General features: G+C 53.4%; 8 protein-coding genes across 8 annotated transcripts; 1 reads left to right on the top strand and 7 right to left on the bottom strand.

The window, feature by feature from the left end:
• Positions 1-19: 19 nt before the first annotated feature.
• Positions 20-4,768, bottom strand: BO94DRAFT_112270 (M protein repeat protein). The gene is made up of 3 exons (XM_025605514.1): positions 509-4,768; positions 341-411; positions 20-287 (listed from the first exon to the last, which is right to left on the bottom strand). Exons 1-3 carry the CDS (start codon positions 4,682-4,684, stop codon positions 161-163), a joined length of 4,374 nt encoding a protein of 1,457 aa, XP_025466147.1. The 5' UTR covers positions 4,685-4,768; the 3' UTR covers positions 20-160.
• Positions 4,769-5,788: 1,020 nt separating this feature from the next.
• BO94DRAFT_536372 (uncharacterized protein) lies at positions 5,789-8,303 on the bottom strand. Its single transcript, XM_025612006.1, has 3 exons — positions 8,249-8,303; positions 6,129-8,194; positions 5,789-6,073 (listed from the first exon to the last, which is right to left on the bottom strand). Exons 2-3 carry the CDS (start codon positions 8,176-8,178, stop codon positions 5,880-5,882), a joined length of 2,244 nt encoding a protein of 747 aa, XP_025466146.1. The 5' UTR covers positions 8,179-8,194; positions 8,249-8,303; the 3' UTR covers positions 5,789-5,879.
• On the top strand, positions 8,146-10,471 carry BO94DRAFT_494748 (serine/threonine-protein phosphatase 2A activator). The gene is made up of 4 exons (XM_025609240.1): positions 8,146-9,127; positions 9,177-9,528; positions 9,578-9,793; positions 9,837-10,471. The coding sequence occupies exons 1-4, from the start codon at positions 8,496-8,498 to the stop codon at positions 9,972-9,974; spliced, it is 1,338 nt and encodes a 445-aa protein (XP_025466145.1). The 5' UTR covers positions 8,146-8,495; the 3' UTR covers positions 9,975-10,471.
• Positions 10,073-11,467, bottom strand: BO94DRAFT_112240 (Saf4/Yju2 family protein). Its single transcript, XM_025605513.1, has 3 exons — positions 11,326-11,467; positions 10,655-11,253; positions 10,073-10,463 (listed from the first exon to the last, which is right to left on the bottom strand). The coding sequence occupies exons 1-3, from the start codon at positions 11,336-11,338 to the stop codon at positions 10,146-10,148; spliced, it is 930 nt and encodes a 309-aa protein (XP_025466144.1). The 5' UTR covers positions 11,339-11,467; the 3' UTR covers positions 10,073-10,145.
• A 731-nt stretch (positions 11,468-12,198) lies between these two features.
• BO94DRAFT_576125 (HET domain-containing protein) lies at positions 12,199-14,485 on the bottom strand (the record flags this gene model as incomplete). Its single annotated transcript, XM_025615115.1, has 2 exons — positions 13,878-14,485; positions 12,199-13,823 (listed from the first exon to the last, which is right to left on the bottom strand). The coding sequence occupies exons 1-2, from the start codon at positions 14,323-14,325 to the stop codon at positions 12,199-12,201; spliced, it is 2,073 nt and encodes a 690-aa protein (XP_025466143.1). The 5' UTR covers positions 14,326-14,485.
• A 1,032-nt stretch (positions 14,486-15,517) lies between these two features.
• On the bottom strand, positions 15,518-16,437 carry BO94DRAFT_449279 (PEX11 domain protein; the record flags this gene model as incomplete). Its single annotated transcript, XM_025607533.1, has 3 exons — positions 15,518-15,871; positions 15,984-16,174; positions 16,281-16,437. Coding segments are annotated over 3 exons (702 nt in total), but the record flags the coding sequence as incomplete, so codon positions are not given.
• A 317-nt stretch (positions 16,438-16,754) lies between these two features.
• BO94DRAFT_536367 (F-actin-capping protein subunit alpha) lies at positions 16,755-18,052 on the bottom strand. The gene is made up of 7 exons (XM_025612005.1): positions 17,896-18,052; positions 17,812-17,830; positions 17,613-17,728; positions 17,474-17,563; positions 17,371-17,423; positions 17,180-17,317; positions 16,755-17,122 (listed from the first exon to the last, which is right to left on the bottom strand). Exons 1-7 carry the CDS (start codon positions 17,950-17,952, stop codon positions 16,774-16,776), a joined length of 822 nt encoding a protein of 273 aa, XP_025466141.1. The 5' UTR covers positions 17,953-18,052; the 3' UTR covers positions 16,755-16,773.
• Positions 18,053-18,197: 145 nt separating this feature from the next.
• On the bottom strand, positions 18,198-20,579 carry BO94DRAFT_519157 (uncharacterized protein). Its single transcript, XM_025610058.1, has 2 exons — positions 19,160-20,579; positions 18,198-19,111 (listed from the first exon to the last, which is right to left on the bottom strand). The coding sequence occupies exons 1-2, from the start codon at positions 20,315-20,317 to the stop codon at positions 18,329-18,331; spliced, it is 1,941 nt and encodes a 646-aa protein (XP_025466140.1). The 5' UTR covers positions 20,318-20,579; the 3' UTR covers positions 18,198-18,328.
• Between the last annotated feature and the right edge of the window lie 178 nt (positions 20,580-20,757).

The raw sequence follows: 20,757 nt of genomic DNA, 5'->3' as shown, positions 1-20,757 counted from the left end.
TCACACGAAACGCGCAGACAGGGGTATCCCGAGCATCTTATTACATACAGCCTAGGCCGATACAACCACAAAGGAAAAATGCCCCGGCGCAACCTTCACGCCGGGTCACTCAACAAAGGAAATCCACTCTTTCAAGCCCTCACAACTGGACATCCAACCGTCACGAGGATCCGTCATCCGCGCCATGGTCCGACCCGCTGCTCGATCTCTCCGGCTGCGGCGTCGTCGACTGACTAGGCGGGTTGGGCGTTGCCCGGCGCGACATTTCGGCCAGTTCGCCCAGGATTCTGAGACACTCGGGTCAGCCGATGCGCCGAGCAGGCAACAGGGTCTAACTCACCGTCGGTGTTCGTCATACCAGTCATCGTTGGACGTCCGGATGTGCTTAAGCTGCTCCTGGATGCTTGCCATCTGCCAGACAACGCCAATCAGTAAACCATGCCGGGTCAGGGAACGGGCCAATTCAGGTCAAGCGAGGAAAGTTGGGAAATAAACGGGGTAGTCCCACCGTTCCCTGGATGGATGAGCCAAGATCCTCACCTTCCACGGCCTCTTCCTTCTCGGCCCAGCGGCTGCCTTCCAGCCCCGTCGATCCGCCCTTCTCGGCCTTCAACGCCGCCACTTCGGCCTCCAGCTCCCGCACTCGCTTGCGGTTGGCTGCGATCGACGAGTCCACCTCGCCCAGCTGGTTGAGGAGCGACATGTTCTTGTCAATCTGGCTGTTGAGATCCCGCTCGCCCTGCTCGAGGCGCTCCTCCATCGCCCGGTTCACCGTCTTGCACGCCTGCAGCTCGCCCGTGATCGTCTCGTGCTGGCTCTTCAACTGCGACAGTTCATCTTTGGACGCGGCCAACTGATGCAGGACGGCTTCCAACTCGGACTTGGCGCTCTCCGAAGCAGCGAGAGACTTCTCGAGCTCCGCCACCCGGTTGGCCACGGCCTGGTGTTGCTGCTCCAACTCGTTCTTCTCGGTCAGGATTGTGGAGAGATCGGCGTTGTGTTTGCCTGCGAGCTCCTTGGACTCGGCGGCAGAGTGCTCCGCTTCGTTCAGTTTCTTCTCGAGATCGGCAATGGTCAGCTTCAGACTCTCAAGGATAGAGACGTCCTGGGCGGCGGCGTGGGCCTCAGCCAGCTGCGCGTGCACCTCGGCGAGGGCTGCATCATGGGTCTTCTGGAGCTCCTCGATCTTCGCCTGGTTGGTAGACTCAAGGTCGGCCCGCAGGTTGGAAAGTTTCTCTTCTTGGATGGTGAGAAGCTGTTCAATGGCATTGCTGTGCTCAGCATCCGTCTCGGCGGATCGGGACGTTTGGCTGGCCTGCAACTCCGCCTGGAACCGAGCTTGAGTCTCCTCGTGCTGCTGCTGCAGTTCGGCAATTTCCTTGGCACGGGTCTCGGTATGCTGCGCAATCTCCTCGGCATGGCGCTGGAGGGTGGCACGGAGCTCGGCCTCAAGAGACTCAATCTGCTCGCTGTGCTGGGATGAGAGGTCGCCGTACTTGGCCTGAAGTTCGCTGAGCGCCTGCTCGTGCGAGCCAGTCGCACTGGTCTTGACTTGCTCAAGCTGCACGGCGTGCTCGGCCTTGAGGGATTCAAGGGCCTGTGCGTGCTGCTCGGCAACTGCGGCGGCTTCTTTGACCTTGTCCTCGAGCTCCTTGCCGGCAACGGCCGCCTTCTGTTCCAGAGACTTGAGTTGGTTCTCCTGCTCAGTGTCCTTGGCCTTGGTCTTGTCCTCGAAGGCGTCGAGGCTCTGCTGTAGCGCCTCGGCCTGTCCTTGCTTGCTCTGGATCTCATCCTGGAGAGACTTGATCTCTCCCTGTCCTGTCGAGAGCTGGGATTCCAGGGCACCGACCTTTTCCTTGAGTGACTCGATCTCTTGGATCGCGTGATCCTGAGCGGAATTGTTGCCTTCTTCCAGAGACTGTCGGGCCTCGGTCAGATTCTGTTCCGTGGCCTCCAACCTCTGCTGGAGCGCATGCAGCTCCGCTTGATGAGCAGCGTCGAGCTCCGCGATCAACTCCTCCCTGTCCTCTTCGGCAGCAGCTTCAGCCGACTCCAGCTTCGCACGGAGCTCCTCAAGCTCCTGGGAGTGACTGGTGCCAGCCGACTCGGCGGCCGCCTTGGCAGCGGCAAGCTCCTGCGCGTGAGTTGCCGCTGTGGCAGCCAGCGCTCCCTCGTGTGCCGCCTTCAGTTGAGAGATCGCCGCATCGTGTGCAGCCTCCAGCTCCTTGATCTTTTCGCCGAGTTTGTCCTCTCCAGCTGAAGAGAGTGCTTCTTCATGCTCCGATTTGAGCTTGGCAATGACAGACTCGTGTGTTGCTTCAAGCTCCTTAATCTTCTCTCCCAGGGCGTGGTCAGCAGCGGAAGAAAGCGCTTGCTCATGCTCAACCTTGAGCTGAGCGATTGTGGCGGAGACTGTCTCTTCATGCTCGGCCTTGACCTTAGCAATAGTAGCCTCATGTGCTGCTTCCAGCTCCTTCACCTTTTCGCCAACCCTGCCTTCAACAGCTGAAGCCAATGCCTCTTCATGTTCAGTCTTGAGCTGGGCGATTGTGGCGGAGATTGTCTCTTCATGCTCGGCCTTCAGCTGAGCGATTGTAGTCTCATGAGATGCTTCAAGCTCCTTGACCTTCTCCCCAAGACCCTGCTCGGCAGCCGAAGAGAGTGCTTGTTCATGGTCAGCTCTTAGTTGAGCAACCACAGCCTCATGTGCGGCTTCGAGCTCTTTGACCTTCTCGCTGAGCTTATCTTCTCCAGCTGAAGAAAGTATCTCTTCATGCTCAGCTTTCAGCTTGGCAATAGCCTCCTCGTGTGCAGTCTCAAGCTCTTTGACCTTCTCACTAAGCTTGTCTTCTCCAGCTAAAGAAAGCGCTTCTTCATGTTCGGCCTTCAGCTTAGCAATAACCTCCTCATGCGCTGCCTCGAGTTCTTTGATCTTCCCACCAAGCTCGTTCTCAGCTGCCAGAGCAAGAGCTGCTTCGTGGTTGGTCTGAAGCTGGGCAATCGCAACCTCATGTGCAGCCTCGAGTTCCTTGATCTTCTCTCCGAGCTCGTGCTCTGCGACCTCGCGAGCCTGCTCAAGTTCAGCCTGTGCCTTTTCCAACGCTTCCTTGAGCGTGGTGATTTCCGTGTCTTTCTCGGCCAGGCGTGCGGTCGTCTCCTCGCTGCTCTGGTTGGTGGCAGAACCGGCGTCGGCGAGTTGGGCTTCCAGCGATGCTACCTTCTCCTCCAGGGCCAGAATGGCATGCTTCGCGGCCTCCTCTGCGGCCCGGGTTTCCTGCTGCTTTGATTGGTTCAACCGATCCATTTCCATGTGCAGATTTTCTACCACCTGGTCCCTGCCGTTCAGCTCTCGCTGAAGATCTTCCAGCTTGGTAACCGTCTTCTCCAGGTTCGTGGTTGCCTCGGTAAGCTGGCTTTTCTGCAGCTCAAGCTCTGCCTTCAAGGAGTCAATTTGCTCAGCATATCCAGCAACCGCCGCCTTCTGCTCCGCCAGGTCGTTCTCGAGCGCTTCCAGTTGGGCTTGGTGCGACAGCTTCAACTCTTCCAGGGCTGCAGCTGACTGGTCATCTCCCTGGGCTGCAGCCGACTTGGCGGCCTCGTCCAACTCCCTAAGGGTCTTTTCCTCCAGCTCCTTATGCTTCACCTTGGCATCCTCGAGCTGGATACGCAACTCCTGCAACTGCTCCTCATGACTGGCTGTCAGCTGTTCAATCTCGGCCGTGTGCTGCTCCCGGAGGGACTTGGTAGCCTCATCCACGTCCTGAGAACTATCGTTGGGGGCCAGAGACAACTCGGTCAATTTGAGATTGACGGTGTCCAAATCTTCCTTCAGCTTGGCCACGGTGGCCTCACTTTCCGAAAGCTTGTTCTGGAGTGACTGCAGCTTCTCCGAGTCTTCTTCGGCACCCTTGGGGACGGTGCTCAACCTTTTGGAGATGGTTGATGCCGGCCGGGTGACCGTAGAAGTAGGCCTGGTAGTTGTACGCGCGGTGGCGGAAGAGGAGGTGGTCGGACGTGAAGTCGAGGTACTGGTGGTTGGCTTGGTCAGCGGCCTCACCGTGGAGGCGGTGCTGGGCCGAGAGGTGGAGGTCCTCTTCTCCGCCGTAGTCGAGCCAGCGATGCTGGAGCGCCGGTCTAGAGCGGAAGTGGTGGGCTTCACCGGGGCTCTGGTAGCAGGAGTACCGACCAGCGACATCCTCTTGGCTGCTGTGCCGGAGATGCCACGCTTCTCGTCGCCGGAGCTGGCCACAGACCGGTGGGATTTCTCATCTGCGGAGCTGCTGACCGAGGCGCGGGATCGGTGAGTGGCGGTGGTTGTTGTAGTCCCCAGAGGCTTGCGCACAGTAGTCGTGGTGGCAGGTCTGGTGGGGGGCTTGTTCAGGGTGCTGCCGTTGGTCGCGGAGGTGCGTGTGGTTGAAGTCGTTTTAGGAGGACCGGACATGGAAGTGGGCCGCTTTGTGGTGGTGGTCCCCGACAATGGACGCCGAGTAGCCGTGGTTGAAGTTGGGCTCTTCTTGACCGGTGAGGTTTTGGCATTCTCCTTGTCCTTGGAAGCATCCGGGCTAGTTATGGGGTCTTCGCCTCCGGACATGATGGACGATTCCACAGGAGTAGCGGGAGTCGCAATCTCCGGCTCCACCTCAGGCGGAGCAATCGGGGTAACGGGTTCCTCCGTAGACGCCATGGTGTGAGAGGGAGAACTCGAGTGCGGTCGGCGTGTGGACGGGGGAGACGTTCAGAGACTTTCGAGTGGTCAAGTCTTAGCGAGGCAGTCTAACAAATTGAGAGTGTCCACGTTAGCGGATCGGAAGAGCAAAAGCAAAGAAGCATGCGATATCACATGAATAGAAGAAAGCGGTGGACAGTCGTCGCTAGAAAATCAAAAGCTGCAGATAGAGGCCAGGGAAAGGGGCAAGAAGATGTGAGCCCGCCCCAAAAAAGTGCCTCTGGTTGTTCCCCCGTTGAGGGAGCTGCGACGGATAGCCGAGGCGGGTCTCCTTTTTTTCTTCCAGCTCCGCGGACCACCGCGCATAACAGTTGATCACGCAACGCAGACGTAATTGGCGCGCTCAATGGCAGAAGAGAATGCAGGGATTGATTCCGGGAAGCTTTGGGGGATCCTATATAGGGGGTGGGCAGGGAGGGAGGGGTCTGAGGCACGGTGCATGGTTCTTCTCTTCCCCGGAGGTGCAGATCAAAACAGTTGGGGTCACTCACTAGGAACTGCCAGTGGGAACAAGGACAACAACGGACGGATTAAAAGAGGTAGCAAGAGGGAACAAGAAGGATTAAAGAATTACAAGGTAAATAGAAGAAAAAAGCAATAGGAAACAATACAGGGATAAGGGAGTATGAGAGATAGAGAGAGATGGCGAGGGAGAAGGAGGGAGGAAAGAGGAAGAACGGGGAGGGGGGGAACCAGAAAGGCGGAAAGGACAGGACAGTATCTACTACGGGAAAGTCTGTTCTGGCGGGCGCCCACCCGTGATTCGCCTGCTGCCCGGCGGCCGGCCGTCAGGAGGTCACCTGGCGCCCTCCTGGAAAGCCTCTCGCTCCTTACTAGTATCTGGTTAGTAGTCAGTCCAGCGGGTCTTTTTAGTCGGTGCATCCCACACTACCGTCAATAATGTCTCACGTTCAGACCACACAGTCTTCCGCTGGTTGCTGCCGTGGGCGCTCCGCTTCCCCCAGGTGAATCCCATGGTTTGTTGTGGTCGGGTCCGCGCGTCTTCCCCCCTATCAACAATGCCATTCATCGTTCCATGGTTCCGGCTCTATAGACTTCAACCTCATTGATTGGAACATTTGTACGATAGAGGGTATCTGACATCCAGCCACATCCGCTGGTGCTGTGCTGAACACAAACAAAAAGTAAACCTCTATAACTCTCTCACCTTCATCACCTTCAGCAACCATCCCCATTCCTGACGTCCCTTTGCTGTCCGCACCGATTCCCGGATCTGGGGGAAGATCCGGCGGTACAGTCGCTCACTTTCCCTGCGCACCTCCCTCATCCCACGTCTGCCGATTCCTTCGCGGTAGGCTTCGCAAATCTGATAATATCGGTTGGGACCTAAGTGGGGGTCATGAGTATCGGGGATTCTCTTCAGGGCGGGCGCAGAACCTACCTTGGAATAGCTGTAAGCCCTCCACGAGAGCATGTCCCTCCTCGTCAGTCCATTCCCGCGGCATCTCTGTGGTCTCAGACAAGCGGCTCCTCTTCACGCGTTGATCGAAAGATTTTATGATCTGCCTCAAAGGCAGGCGAATCCCCTGGCTGATGGCGTGACAATCCACATAGTTCTCTTGTATCAAGCCGTGGATCTGATCGCAGTGCCCTAGCAGCACTTCCGTAGCACGACGGACGTGATCTTTTGCCTCAGGAAAGAGTCGGCTTCTCGCGTAATAAGCCTGGAAACAGACTAGAACCAGTCGCACAAGGAGCGGAATGACATGCTTCTCGAAGCCCTCCACGAGATATTTGCCTTTGTCCTTACTACCTTTGGTAGAGAGATTGTAGACTTCTTCCAATTGACGACGCCCACGCTTCGCGATCTTTCTAAGAGAGAGTGCACATGTACGAACGTCATGATTGGAAGGCCCCGTGCCATCCGTCAAGTTATCGATTATGTTTGTATACATTTCGATTAAACGAGATATCTTATGTCTTATACCATCGAATTCAGCCGTTGGACTTAGACGAGCTTCGTTTTCTAGAGCGTGCGCCCTCTGGATCAGCTTTTTCCAATTGGAGCTCTGCTCATTGAGGTTCGAAGCTTCTCTGAACCATGAGCTATCCTCAAGTCGTTCTGGTCTATGATCCTGCTCTCGAACAATAGTTTCTTCCTGAGCGGGTTCATCTTGGGTGGTGGGTTTCTGTGTAACAGGCTTTTCCTGGACAGGCTGCGTAGCATGATGACTATTGGGGTCCTCTTGACTATGGGAGTGCCGGTGTTCCCTGACTCGCTTCTTGCTAGAAACCAGAGAGCTAGCGCCGGGAACTGGGCGGGGCCTTTTCGGTCCAGACTGCATGTTCACTTGGCCGGTTGCTTCCTGATGACTGGTAGTTGCGCGTTTCCGTTTGTTGGACTGCCTGGAAGGGCTTGAGGCTTCTGGACTTGTCTTGACCGAGTAACATTGAGAATCTGATTCGGATGAAATACTAGGGGAGGACACTGAAGATGAAGAGTCTTCTGGAGGTTGATAAACTGAATCCCCATCCATTGTAGTGTCTTCAATATTAGCTCTTTGGTCTGCTATCCGCGCGTCATCCGTCACTGGAATATCGCTCAAATGATGGTCATCTGGTGTAACAGATACAGGCGAAGAATAAGCTTCTGTTCTCGTGATCTCGACCGCTATTGTCGACGTTCGCTTTGTAGGTGAGGAGTGGCTGGAGACTGAGTGCTGCTTATCTGATGGTTGTCCAGGTGTATCGTTCTTCTGCTTGTTGCTAATATCCCCACTTGGTTGTGCTATGTCGGAGTTGGCAGGACTCTCCGACTGCACACGAGCAGGGGTATTCTGACCGGAGGATGACGACGGACTATTTTGGGCAAAGGGTAAATGGTTATCATAGTCTGAAAAAAGGTCCACGTCCGATCTAAGGCCTTCCCCATCGAGCACTTCGTCGTTTTCCTGTAGGGGACCTTCATCTTCACCTTCATTGCTTTGTTCATCGTCGCTTGGTTCATGAATTTCGCTTTGATTTACAGACCCCATTTGTGGGTCATCCGCGTGAATGGCATCCCCGACATTAGTCTCCGTCTCTTCCGGATTTTCCTCGTCACTTGGCCCCTCAAATTCCTCGTCAATTCCATGCCTCGGCGGTGGGCTGTCATGATGTCGCAAGCTCCGCGTGCTACCACCCTGTGTAGACCCAACGGGGATTGGTTCCGAGAATCTTAATGTCCGACGGGGAGTGAGTGGTTCAGTCGGGGGAACGCGCCGGGGCTTCGATGGTAGAGTCTTTGGGGATGGAAGGTGACTGAGATTGCTAGAAATATCTTGCCTGCCGGAGTACGTAAGCCGACGCGAGGGATGGGGTGTAGGTGCATAGGCCGTTTTAATCGGGGTAGGGCGCTTTTGTGTGTTCATGAGACCATTCAAATGGTCCAGTGCCTGTGTGGTTGAATCACGCTTCTTCCTTCGCTGCACAGGACGCGGAGAGCCCGACATTGTGGACAGCCATGAACTTTAGGGAGTCAGAAACAGACGACAAGCGACAAGGATCACCGGGGAAACATACATGACCTGTCAACAGCAGCCATCAGCCGCGTGGCTGGGAATCAGGAGAGAGCTAGTGCTGCATGGGAAGAAAACGAGGTCGATGATCGCGCATTTCCCGTGATCGGCGGGCGTCATCGACTCCTTATCGATAACGCCGCCGCTTCAATCCCACCACAACATCCCACCACCCCGTTGTTCAGTTCTTATCACATTCAGTTCCACGAGGGCTTATCCATTGTATTCCTACCACCGTTCATTATTTCATCATGGCAGCGGACGGACTTTCAGTCCGTGTCTTGCCCACTATCAACCCCGCAGCGGGACATACCTTCATCGAGCCAACCAAACGCATTCACGAGCATGGCGATGTCTCCGAGTTTCTGTGCTCTAAAGCCTATGTGGACATCACGACGTTCCTGCTCCAGCTCAACCGTTCAATGTTCCCAGCCAAGCTGCCTGATGGGACCATCCAGACCTGGCCCGTGAACTCTGATGCCGTGGAGTACTCCGCGCCAGTTCGTCAGCTCCAGCAGCTGCTATCCAAACTAGAGGCAATTCTCGAGGAGGCACCGCCTGACCAAGGGCCGCGTAGGTTTGGAAACATAAGTTTCCGGAGATGGTACGAAATTGTAGAAAGTCGCGTTTCCAGCCTGCTGGAGGAGTGTCTTTCAGCGGAGATTCTTGAGAAGAAATCCGCTAACCCTGACGGACCGACAGCGGCGGCAGAACTCAAGGCATATTTCCTAGGAAGTTGGGGAAGCCCGCAGCGACTAGACTATGGCACAGGTCATGAACTGAGCTTCCTGGCTTTTTTGGCTGGGATCTGGAAGCTGAATGGGTTTCCTCAGAGCTCCTCGGGTGTTGAAGAAAGAGCGATTGTTTTAGGCGTGATTCAACCGTGTGTACCATTGCCAGCCTCCCATGAGCTCGACACTGATTAGTTCCAGGTATCTTGAGCTAGTGCGAACCATCATCAAGACGTACACCTTGGAACCAGCAGGCTCTCATGGAGTCTGGGGATTGGACGATCACTCTTTCATCCCCTACATCTTCGGCTCTGCGCAGTTTGCGCCAGCTCTGTCAGAGGCGGATCGAGTGCCGGAAGAGGGCTCTTTGCCTGATGCGCCTGACCCAACTGGTGTTGCAAAAGCAACTATTGTGGAGAGAGAACGAAGGGGAAACCTGTACTTCTCTGCCATTGGCTTCATCTACGATGTGAAAAAAGGACCATTCTGGGAGCATAGCCCTATGCTCTACGACATTTCCGGCATAAAGACCGGCTGGGCGAAGATCAACAAGGTACTTGCAATGAGAAGGTGGTACAGCATTGTACACTAACAAACTCCAGGGAATGATCAAGATGTACAACGCAGAAGTGCTGTCCAAATTTCCAGTGGTGCAACACTTTCCCTTTGGTTCCCTGTTCAGCTGGGATCGTGACCCTAACGCGGTACCACCTCCGTCTACTGTCCACACGACATCAGCACCTCAGCCTCGAGCAAGCGAACTTCCTTCCCAAGTACCTGGTCCGGGAACCAAAGCCCCATGGGCAAGGTCTCAGGCCGTTCCCTCATTAGGAAGCGGAACGGCCGCGCCCTGGGCCACAGCAAGAGCGCCAGCCAGAGGCACAGCTCTACCTGACACTTCTCGGCTACCACCTGGTCCGATGGCGCCTACGAGAGCCCCATGGGCCAGTGCACCGCCAGGGCCGGCACCTGGTGATATCGACCCCAGAGGAGACGTAACGACCAAGGCACCTTGGGCTAAATGATATTAGCAGCATTCTGTACATATACCCTTGCATGATATCAACTGCATCCATCAGAAGAGTCAATGATAAAAGCATGACATGCAATCATGTCACATAACTCCAAGCCCTGGGTATCATCCGTATCATAAACAACGCCTTGTAAACATCAGCGTCCCAGACATTCACTCTGAATCGGACGCATAGTCCACCAGCCCAGCCATCGGACGTGGTGTCTGTATGACCTCTCCAGCAGACGACTTTTCCGGCTCCGAGCCATTCTCAACCGGGGATTCACTAGCATCCTTCGCCTCGCCCGATTTACTCCCGAGGCCACCAACTTCCTCCTCTTCACCTCCGGCCTCCATGCACTCCCATCACTGCTCAGGAACGGATCTACCACAGCCCGTGTATTCCCCGTCAACTCACTCCGAAACATAGCCTTCCTCTCAGCCACCAAATCCGCAGTCTTCATCCTCTTCCCATCCTTCCTCCCACCCCACCCCCACCAGCAGCCCTACCCCCCACCCCAAACAACGGCTTCATCCTCGCCCTCCTCAAGACCTCCCCCTCCTCCCCTCCAAAATCCACCAACCCAGCCCTAACCCGATCACTCTCAATCTCATCCACAACCTCAATCCCCAAACACAACTTATCCTTCAACGCCTCCCTCTCGGCCTCCCTCCTCTCCAACCCCTTCCTCTCCACCCGAAACGCCCTCCTCAACCTCCTCGACTTCTCATACGGATCCTCCCAATCCCTCGCCTGTCTCTCCTGCAACTTTAGTATCCGATCCCGTTCCGACTCCCCCCTCTTCTTATCCTCCACTTTCCCCTCCAACTTCGCAAACGGATCACTCCCCGCCTCTGCAAACCCCGCCAACCCATCCCTGATCACAATCTCCCCCCCCTCACCAACTCCTTCCTTCCCCACCCCCGTATCCCTCCTCCTCGCCCCCTCCGTCACCACATACTCAGTATTCTTCGGATCCGTCCGAATCTCAATCCACCCACCACAAGCCCCATGCTTCATTCGGAAACTGTACACGGGAGTGGAGTAGTAATTCCCCACTTTCTTTTTTTCGGCGTTGAAGCGCACGCCTTGTCCGATTATCGTCTCGTGGGGTTTGCATGTCGTGCACCAGATTGCAAAGGGCATTTCGAATCGTACGGTTAGGGAGCCGGGGTGGCGGGCGCGGGCTCCTAGGGGGTGTTTTTTGTGTAGGGCGTTCGGGGTGGTGAGCCCTTCGAGGTCCGGGGGGATGTACCGGCCCATGTCTGGGGAGGGGGGTTGGTTAGTGGTTAGGTTGGGGTGGGTGGTTTGAGGAGGGGGAGGGAGGAGGGACGTACTGAAGCCTTGCATTTTGGCGGTTGGGGGAGGGTTAGCTCTGTGGAGATAAGAGTGTAGGGTGGTGGTGTGGTAAATGGTTGGTGAGTCGGTGCGAGTCGGGGTGGTGGGTTTGGTGGGTTGGTTTGTTGGTGAGGATGATGCCGCGATGCGATGCGATGCAATACGATGGCATGGAATGGAGTTATGTAGGAGAATAATTGTGCTGATGACTCATCCCATTTCAGTGCATAACTAACTAACTCTATCTTATCATCACACGAGGCATATAGATTCATTTTGCCTTTGGAATAGAGCTCACTCATGAACATTTCTCGTTGTCTTATACGTTATGCCCGGGGAATCACGCAGCAAGATCCTTTTATATAGACTGTATTTAGCTTTTAGATCATTGGACCCAATACTAATCTTAGTAGTCCGTGCTAACTCACAAGATGTCAAAGATTTATTCTGCTCCTATCGTTCAAATAATGCCGAGAGGCTACTATAATCCCACAATTGTGAATTTACATAAAGACACTGGCAATGAAGCCCAGTGGGACGAAAGAAGAATCTAAGAGGAATAGGAAAGCAAACCAAACCCAATAATCCCAAACCAGCCTTCTAAACCGGACTCCCCGGATTAAGGCCCACTGCCATATGGGCTACCTTGAAGCCAAAGCGTGATGTAATCACACACAAACGACATGTCATTCTATTGGGGGCTTATAAAGCAGTAAGTAGGCGTCAGCTCTGGTGCTAATGAATCGGCGGATGTAGGTGAGTATACAGTGTTGATAATGTTGGTATAGAATCAAAAAACTATTGATCAATGCATTCTAGTCTGACATATACTGGAACTCCTAATGTAAGCCTGAATCAAAATGAACGAGTTGCTAGACAATTGTAATTGTGGATTCAACTGCCAGCTCCATAACAGTCTCAAATTCTTCTTTCGATCTAAAGTGTATCAACCCCAGCCGTTCATAAGCCCCTCGTACTCGGGGAGATCGCCCAAGAATAAGGCCGGTGTTCCCTCCATCATCTTCAAACAACATAAGCATATGTACCGCAGGATATGCTTCCTCGTCTGATTTCATGTTAGGCTTTTCATCAGCATACCTCCGGCACAACGTAGGCACCTTGGCGCCTGACTCTAGCAACCCGTATCCGGTACAAGTATCCATGTCTGGAATCGCTAAATTCCGTCCAAATGAAAGATTAATCTGGAACCGCCTCCGAGACCCCTGATAATAAATCTTTATCTCACGAACCAAGCCACGGAGCTGCACGAAGCCGTCTGTCACTTCGCCAAATCTGTTTTGACCTTTTAATGTCACATCTGCATCGATCACAGTGGCGGAGGTACGGATAACATGTGAGTCTGCCAAATGAAAAATCGCTGTCCCTGTTGCAAGGGAAGCCCAGGACCATGAAGGGGCGATATATTGCTTCGGCGGAGAGGGAGGAGGTTCTTGCATAGATAAGTAGCCCACACACCAGCCTAAATCGAACACAAGGGAGTTTTTCCAAAGACCAGCGAGATATTCGTCTCCCATCTTTTGCGATACCCGATTTGCAATGCCCGAAATGGCTGGGAGTTTATCGGAAATGTACGTCAAATCTCGACGACTATAGGCTTCCACATACTCCCGCCATGTCCACAATGTCACATTTGTGCTTTCAGCGAGTCTGCGCTCGCCAAGCCACTGACGTTCATCCTGATGCAGCGTCCGGCATTCCCAGACTACCCTGTTTGGAAGATAGTGGACTGTACGCCGTGCCAGGAGGTCTTCTTGGAATGTCCACCCTCTTTTATATAACATCTCGTCCCAATACCTGCTCGACACTGCTTTTACCTGGAGTGGAAAAAATTTATTCATGTCCCTTATTGTTGTCAGGCGTGAGAAGAGGTAAGACTGTGACTGATCCTTTCCCGTAAAGTCGAACTTGACTTTTTCCTCTGACAGCCCTCGTCCCCTAAGAATAGGCGTGTCTGGATCGGGTGATGAGGCCGCCACAATAGTGAGATGCGCGTTTTCGAAGATACTTGCCATGTTCTGGGACTCGATTTCCCAGTCTTTTTTATCATCCTGGATGATACAAAGAGAGTCAATCCAGATATAAGCAACGCCTAGTTGGCTAGTGATCTTAACAGCATCTTGAAAAAGCCGCGGGAGCCTATCCCAAGATATTTCATCTTTGAAAGAATCATAATTTTCTCGAGTAAGCATCAAACGGTTAGGATTTTCTTTCCCCCAGCAATAACTCAATGCCGTATAGGTTCCCTCCTGATCCTGTGATGGCTCATGAAGTCTGCAACTTTGATCTACTACATTCACTTGCAGGAGTCGCCTTGGCAGTGGCAGCGGATTAACAGCTTGACAGCTTGCATGGCTTTTCTCACACTCGAAAAGACAATCGGAGATAAAGTCAAAAACACCCTGATCATCCGAGTGATTGATTATCATGGCACCACCACCGATGAAGGGAGTCTCAGACCAGGCTGGAATATCATTTTCTGTGACTCTTAGCAATAATTACCAATGCTTGAGTACTCATAAGAAGAACAAACCAATATCTTTGAACACTTCTATGCAGTCTATCCGACCATACCGTGAAGATAGCCTACCATTGTTACCACGGATACCGCTGATGAATAATGGGTTTCCCGGCTTTAAGTTGAGGTCGAAATTTATGGGATCCGCTCGAAAGCCCTCAAAGTAATGTCCGAAAACTCGGGCGAGAAATGCACAAAACTGGCAGTCATCCCGGGCGACCCATCCACGCATAAAGAGCCACAACCACCGGCCATCATTTTTGAAATAGCTAGGGTAGTGGCCGTAAGGCGAAAGGTTATTGCAATCTTCACATCTTCTTGGGAGAGGATAATGTCCATCTTCTCCGCGTGTCTCGAGCTCGTACCTCTCCTCTCTTGTTATGTCATCTTCATCGACCAAATGCCTCTTTATCTCGAGCTCCAAGTCCTGCAATCGTCTTTCATATTTAATTCTGCGAGACATTTTCCGAAATCATGCTGCAACACTTCAACAGACGTGGGATAGGGATTCAAGTTCAAGTATAATCGCCCCGCGTTTGACAGTGGTATTGAATCACAAAACAATGAACATGCATTCAACTGTACAGAGAAATTCCAACTATAGAGAAAAGATATCAGGGCATTTTGGGCAGTTCTCCTTCTTATCAATAATTCCAGACAACCCCGCCCCATAGCTATCTTTCAGCTATTCCAAATTTTTTCGGATCGGCTCAGCTGACGGCTCCACGATGAGTTGGCCTTGCAGGGATGTTGCTTGTTTGCTATGATCGGATACCCAATCATTGAACCCCGGTTATCACAAGCCCCGATATAGATAGGTAGCGAGAAGAGTGGTTTGGCTGAAGGATTTCCCCAGACAGATAGCGAAGAAGCCCGGCTATTCCGAGGTTCGTAAAAATTCCTCGTTTCTTCTCTACTGCATTAGTGAACTTTTTTATATCCGATGATAATTACTATACTACATAGGTCCTGATCTGCGGGGAGCCCCAGCCCAAGACGTTGCGAAGCGTTTTCGTATATAGTATCGTCAACGCATTATTTCAACATCTAATTAATGCCCTTTTAAGCGCTGTATCAAGCACCTAAAGAGCTCCGGTGAGTATTTCCACTTCCACGGATTGCGTCAAGTACTTCATAAAGGGCTTTATTGCTTGCTTTCGAGAAGCCACCATTAAGTACCCGTCGAGGAAAAAGCTTGATTTAGACCTATCATTAGGGACTGCATACTGATAAATTTCCCCCCCCCGCCCCTCTGGATCTTCTCTTCTTGACCCAAGACTGTGGTTTTACTGCGATTATATTTTTGATTTCTCCCACCGGAGCCCTCTGGCTAGCTCAGCACACTATTGCCACGTCGAACGCCACTTTAATTGTTTCTAGACTAATGCATTTTGTATGTCTTGGTCAATCTTTAACCTGCTTACGTTGCTCAACTTGGGAAAAAAAGGTAATTGAGCTTTTTCGTTCCTAACATCTCGGCTCATCATCATACATCATACGTCTGTCGTCTCTTGTATTGGAGATTACATTCAAAGCTTCGTCCATTTCTTCCAGTTTGTTTTAGTCTACTTTAGGCGATTACACCCACGAGTTCTTCTAATCCATCACCCACCACCTATCCCAACCCCAGATCCAAACTAATCCTAGACAGATTTCCAAATCTCCCACCCCGAAACAAGCGTACTCACCACCATCCCTACCCCCACACCCACCTGCTCCATTTGAATCCATCCCAGGAATGTTCCTGGGATAAGTAAATCGCATGAGTCCACAACTGCCATTTTAAAAATACCATACCAAGTGATACTTCCCGCAGCCGTCTTCGTCTTCTTCTCTGTCTTCACCGATTCAAATACCGTCGAAGAGGAAGAAAAAGTAAACGAAGATAAGAAAGACACCCCAGCCCCAAGAAGCGAGAACGACAAAGCATAGAACCAAAACTTATTTGCTTCTGTAAGGATAAATTTGTTTAGGGGTGTGGGGAGAGGGTGGATGGACGTTGCATGGAGCTGTCATTTTTCATTAGTTTATTGTTCTCGGACTTAGTCATTATTATGGTATGTTCACACCACGTATCAAAGAACGAAATTGAGGTATGTAGGGAGTAAGAAAGTAACTTACAAGCGTCAAATCCTCCAACAAAAAATAACACCCGAAACAACTCCATTTCGTTATTTCCAGGACTTGAATCACCATCCCACTCCCACTCCCACTTCCACCCTGCCTAGCAGTAGATGCAGTAGGCGCAGCCAATAAAGCAAACACGCGATTAAAACACTCGATGAAGTTGAAGAAGCGGAGGAAGCGTCTTGCTATTTCTCTCATCAATATTCATATTCAGTCTTTTATTGTTCGATTCTCCACTCCGTAGATCATGTTCATCGCACAAGATTAGGAGATAGGGAAGGGAGGGCTTACTCAACGCCAACTGCTGCTTCGCAATCCCAAACCGCGTAACAGCCACATAATTTAAATCAGGAACTTGGAGAGCAAGTACGCAGAGGGATTGGACTAATCGGAGGGTTTTTTCTAGCCCTGGTGTGGTGCGCGTGAAGCGGGAGAGGTGGGTGAGCATTTCTCTCTTTTTCTTTCTTTCTATCGCTCTTACTGCTCTTTTTCGTCTTTTCGAATAGGAAGGATATGATGGGAAGGATATAGTTGATAGATCTTAAGTGAATAGGAAGAGTATATGTATTATCAATAAGGCTGGTGTTGAGTGGTGGTGGTGGTCACGGGTAAATAGGTAGACAAGGGGCTGGTGGTATCGCGATATGGCGTATCGGGTCGGGTATCCGCTTATCTGATCCATCTCACTATCATATCGACTACTATCACTATCACAACTACGATACTATACGGAGTACATGAATAGTAGTATAATTGTAACAAATACCTGCACCTACGCTAATATTTACCGACCCTTTCCACCCGAAATATCCTGTCCCAACCGGTACCCTCCCACCTTCTCCCACTCAACCTTCTGCCTCGTAATCGGCAACTGTCTCCGCAGCCCCTTGAACGCTCCCTCCGCCGTATTCACAAACGTCCGGTTCAACTCCTCCTGGTAATCCCGCTCCGCAGCCGCAATCTTCGAGATGATCGCCCCCGCGTCCACCGACGGCACCGACAAACTCACCGGCTTGGTGGTGTTGAGCGCCACATTTCCGTCTTCGTAGTAGTGCACATCGACCTTGATCTGGCCGGAGATAGTGGTTGACGAGCCCACGGGGAGAGTGTAGATGGCGCGGAAGCGGCCGTTCCTGTCACACAACTCAGCACAATTCCCACATAGTATACTCAAGATGAAGAGAGCATACCAGAAGTTATTCGGCGAATAGCGGTTCGCAACCAGAACAATCGCCACGGCACTGTCGTCCTCGATGGGGTATACGCCGTACGAGCACGAGCGGTAGTGTTCGGTGGCGTGTGCGGAGAGGGATTTAAGCAGCGATTTACTATCCATTATCATCAGCCTGTCCTTTGATACCCTGCCGGGCGAGGGACTCACATCAAGTCCGCGTTCTGCGACTCTAGAACGTAAGACTGTGCCGCGGATGCTTCCTATACCCAATCGATCAATATCCCGTCTTCCTTGTGGCTAACCCACCCACCTGTGTGATATGGTCCACCTCGAATGATGTCTGGCTCTCCACGTCAAAGTACCGGTTTCCCTCGAGTTTGTTGTATTCGCTGATCAGGACCTGCTGGTGTCAGGGACGTCAGGGGTCGGTTCAGGGAAGGATAGCCTACCTCCTGGCTGGCGCCGGGAAGCTTGACAGTCGTAAGCTGTGTCTCGTTGTAGCGCTCAAAGGCCGGCGCGAGGGAGGGGATGATGTCGGAGCCGTCGGAGGTGAGGGCTTTCACGTCTGCAGAGCTGCTTAGTACGGGGCGGGGTCGCATGCGGGGTAAGCTGGGGAGTGGGTGGATGGACGGCATCGGATTGGCATACCTGCAACGACATCTGCGAGCTGAGGATCTGGTTAGTTGGATTCAGGAGTATGCAAGTATAGGAGGTGGGATAGGAGGGGCCTACCTCGCCGGGCGGGGCACCCTCGATGAAGGAGGATGCAAGTTCGATGGTGGAAGCCATGAATAATGTAGATGACACACAGCTGCTAGAATAAGGGTGTAAGCAGGGGAAGAGGATGTATCAAGGATGCAGCAAGGAGGGGCAGCTGTTGACATGAAGGTGAAGCAGCTGGAGCTTCGGTGTTCCAGCCCGACGGGGCTAGCGCGACATCCGCCGACCCGCACGTGGCTCCGAGCTGTGGACGCGGCTATCCGTGGCAGCCATTTATACGATCATTTGTACTACGCAACATCGGAGCAGTGATGGTGATTATCATTATATTATGGAGAGAAATAAGCTCCTATGTATAACAGCCGAACCAAACGCCAACTCCACCAACCAAACTTCGCTAAGCAGCATCAATGTCCATGCCTACAGTGAGAACCGGCTCAGCCAGCTACTCGATGCTCATGTTCATAAACCCATCGTTGGTCTCGGTCATCCCCTGCAGTCCAACCCGCTTGAGGGTCCCTGTGTGGCTGTTGCCATTCCGTGGGCCACTCTCTGTGCCTGGCCGGTCCGGGAAAAGCGAGCCCAAGTTCGATCGCGGCGGCCCCCAGATATTAGGGCTCGTGTCCTTGACGACCGGCGAATTCGGCATGATCGGACTACTCTGCGCGCTCATGCTGGGAGACACTGCGCGTCGTTTGAACAGGTTCGGGTCGAAATCGTCATCCCGACGGCGCTTCCTCTTGAATTCGCCCAGGAATCCCGCATGAGCGCCCTGCGTTTCACTCCGCGAGCTGGGCCGCTCGCTCGGTTTGGCAAACTCGGTATGAGATCCTACCGTGGTGGACGGTGTAAGGTCCATCGCCAGGTCGTCTTCGGACACAGAGGAAGCCCCGTGTCGGCGTTGGGGCGGGGGCGGCGTGCGATAACGGTCGTCAAACGAGTTCCAGAACTCGACGCCGCCTGAGTTCCGGTTCGCCTGGTCGATGAACTTGGGTTCGTCAGGGGTGGTGATCCCGCCTTTTCCAGGGATATCCTCCGGGGTGTGCCCGGGGCCAACAGGGGTGGTGTCTAGAGATGACAGGCCACCCGAGGGAGATTTCGGCTGGACTTCAGGCTCGCTCTCTTTTACTTGTCGAATCACCTCGGCTTCCCGCTTCGCTTCGCTATCAATGGGGGCAGATTCCTCCATCAGTGCAGCCCGAATGCGCGCAAAGGTCTTCGTTTTAGGCTAGATAGAGTTAGCTGTGATCCACACGAGTTGGAACTTAACACTCACCAGTAGACTCCCCCGGCGGGTAACAGCACGCCGGATCACCCCCAAAGGCCCGCCCTCGGAGTTGGATGTACTGGGGCTCTGTCCACGCGCAAAACGGTTCTCACCCTCGTCGCTGACATCCGACAGGCGCAAGTCGCGCGTACCCAAACTAAGACTTCCGCGTCGGGGCCCCGCGCCAAAGTATCCTCCATTCTGGCCCTCGATGCTCTTCATCACAGGCGGGGACAGTGGTCCCGGACTTTGCTTGGAACTGCCACTCGCACTGCTGGAACTGTGTCGGCTGCGTCCCTTGCGGAACCGGGCCCGCTGGAAGCTCATCAAGCTCGCCGTGGCCTGCGAGTAGCCACCCATCCACTCGCTCCCTGGGCTCGACACGTTCCCGACCGCAAAAGGGCTCATCCCGCCTCCCAACCGCTTGGCCTGTGGCGTATTAGTGATCATCATGTCATCGCGATCGCCCACCATAGGCTCATCCTCATCGCTACTGCTCGTATCCGATTCCATCATGTTGACGCTGGATACGGAGCTCGAGATCGTGGCCCGATCGGCCGGGTTGGAAGTGGAGAATTGAAGCCCGGAGGTCGAGCCGGGCGAAGCACGCCGTTGCGGGATATTGACCCCTCGTCCACCAATAGTTGGAGACGAGTCCGGGGACGCTTCTGCAAGGGTCGAGTGATGTAGATTGGTGCAAGCCCGCGAAAAGTCCAGGCCACGCGAACGACGGGGCAGGACCGAGCCCGGCGAGCCGTAGATGTGGGAGGAGTCAAGTTTCGGCGAGAGCGGGGCACGATTGGATACGGATAGCGGTCCGGAGGCTTTGGAAGGGAGGTTTAACGAGAGGCCATGCATGGACGACCGCTGGGGCGTCGCGGGGGTTGCTGGCGTCGAAGGGAGTGAGGAATCATCTTTGCTGGGAGGTCGGGAATCATCGTGATTGATCGGCGTAGCGGAAACTGGTTTTGCCGCATCGCTCAATGAACGGGTGTTCGGTGAAGGGCGCAATGGAGGCCCAAGTGCAGGAGTCTTGTCTCCGGCATGGTCGGTGTCGGTGCCTGAACCGGTATGCTCGGTCCGTTGCGACAGTTGTTCGCTGAGCCGGCTCGCAAATGGAATGGCCAGGCTGTGTGATAAAGTTGAAGGGTTGGTGGACGACGTCATTTTCGCAGCTGAAACCACTTTTACACGTGTCAATGCGGCCGTTGTACGCCTCAGACCGCATAGAGCATCCTGAGCTTCTTCACGCGAATTTATTCCGGCGGTTATTTCAGGTGTAACGATAACGGGGATAATGGACTGGTAGAGACGGTGTGGCGTTCGTTCACGGGATGCGGGGAGGATAGTTCCGGCTATCGTCAGAATGGGATGGGAGGGATAGGCATCAACACATGACAGAAGATCAACACGAGAGCAGGACGCGGTTGAAGGCATCCGCGAGAGAGCAACGCCTCGAGGCTCGCCTGCCTTGGCTCATCGGCGCCCTGACGTCCTCCGCCCCGTCCGGCCAATCACCGTTCCTCTGCCCCGCCTTCCTGGATTCCTCGCTGATTGGTGCGGTTAGCTCCTATTACTACTATACATTTGTCAGCTGGACCCTGATA

The sequence above is a fragment of the Aspergillus sclerotioniger genome (assembly GCF_003184525.1).
Source record: "Aspergillus sclerotioniger CBS 115572 chromosome Unknown BO94scaffold_18, whole genome shotgun sequence".
Taxonomy (NCBI): domain Eukaryota; kingdom Fungi; phylum Ascomycota; class Eurotiomycetes; order Eurotiales; family Aspergillaceae; genus Aspergillus; species Aspergillus sclerotioniger.
This window is presented reverse-complemented; position numbering and strand designations above follow the sequence as displayed.

What these genes read in the sequence shown, in the direction of transcription:
- BO94DRAFT_494748 (XM_025609240.1), top strand. Translation starts at nt 8,496, where the DNA reads ATGGCAGCGGACGGACTTTCAGTCCGTGTCTTGCCCACTATCAACCCC. An exon ending in GTTTTAGGCGTGATTCAACC is followed by an intron (nt 9,128 to 9,176) that starts GTGTGTACCATT and finishes GATTAGTTCCAG; the next exon opens with GTATCTTGAGCTAGTGCGAA. An exon ending in GCTGGGCGAAGATCAACAAG is followed by an intron (nt 9,529 to 9,577) that starts GTACTTGCAATG and finishes AACAAACTCCAG; the next exon opens with GGAATGATCAAGATGTACAA.
- BO94DRAFT_112270 (XM_025605514.1), bottom strand. Translation starts at nt 4,684, where the DNA reads ATGGCGTCTACGGAGGAACCCGTTACCCCGATTGCTCCGCCTGAGGTG. An exon ending in GCTCATCCATCCAGGGAACG is followed by an intron (nt 412 to 508) that starts GTGGGACTACCC and finishes GTTGTCTGGCAG; the next exon opens with ATGGCAAGCATCCAGGAGCA. An exon ending in TGGTATGACGAACACCGACG is followed by an intron (nt 288 to 340) that starts GTGAGTTAGACC and finishes CGAGTGTCTCAG; the next exon opens with AATCCTGGGCGAACTGGCCG.
- BO94DRAFT_519157 (XM_025610058.1), bottom strand. Translation starts at nt 20,317, where the DNA reads ATGACGTCGTCCACCAACCCTTCAACTTTATCACACAGCCTGGCCATT. An exon ending in CCCGCCGGGGGAGTCTACTG is followed by an intron (nt 19,112 to 19,159) that starts GTGAGTGTTAAG and finishes AACTCTATCTAG; the next exon opens with CCTAAAACGAAGACCTTTGC.
- BO94DRAFT_536372 (XM_025612006.1), bottom strand. Translation starts at nt 8,178, where the DNA reads ATGTCGGGCTCTCCGCGTCCTGTGCAGCGAAGGAAGAAGCGTGATTCA. An exon ending in GGGCTTACAGCTATTCCAAG is followed by an intron (nt 6,074 to 6,128) that starts GTAGGTTCTGCG and finishes ACCCCCACTTAG; the next exon opens with GTCCCAACCGATATTATCAG.
- BO94DRAFT_112240 (XM_025605513.1), bottom strand. An exon ending in AGGGGTTGGAGAGGAGGGAG is followed by an intron (nt 10,464 to 10,654) that starts GCCGAGAGGGAG and finishes GGTGGGAGGAAG; the next exon opens with GATGGGAAGAGGATGAAGAC.
- BO94DRAFT_536367 (XM_025612005.1), bottom strand. Translation starts at nt 17,952, where the DNA reads ATGGCTTCCACCATCGAACTTGCATCCTCCTTCATCGAGGGTGCCCCG. An exon ending in TTCCCGGCGCCAGCCAGGAG is followed by an intron (nt 17,564 to 17,612) that starts GTAGGCTATCCT and finishes TGACACCAGCAG; the next exon opens with GTCCTGATCAGCGAATACAA. An exon ending in TCGCAGAACGCGGACTTGAT is followed by an intron (nt 17,318 to 17,370) that starts GTGAGTCCCTCG and finishes GATAATGGATAG; the next exon opens with TAAATCGCTGCTTAAATCCC.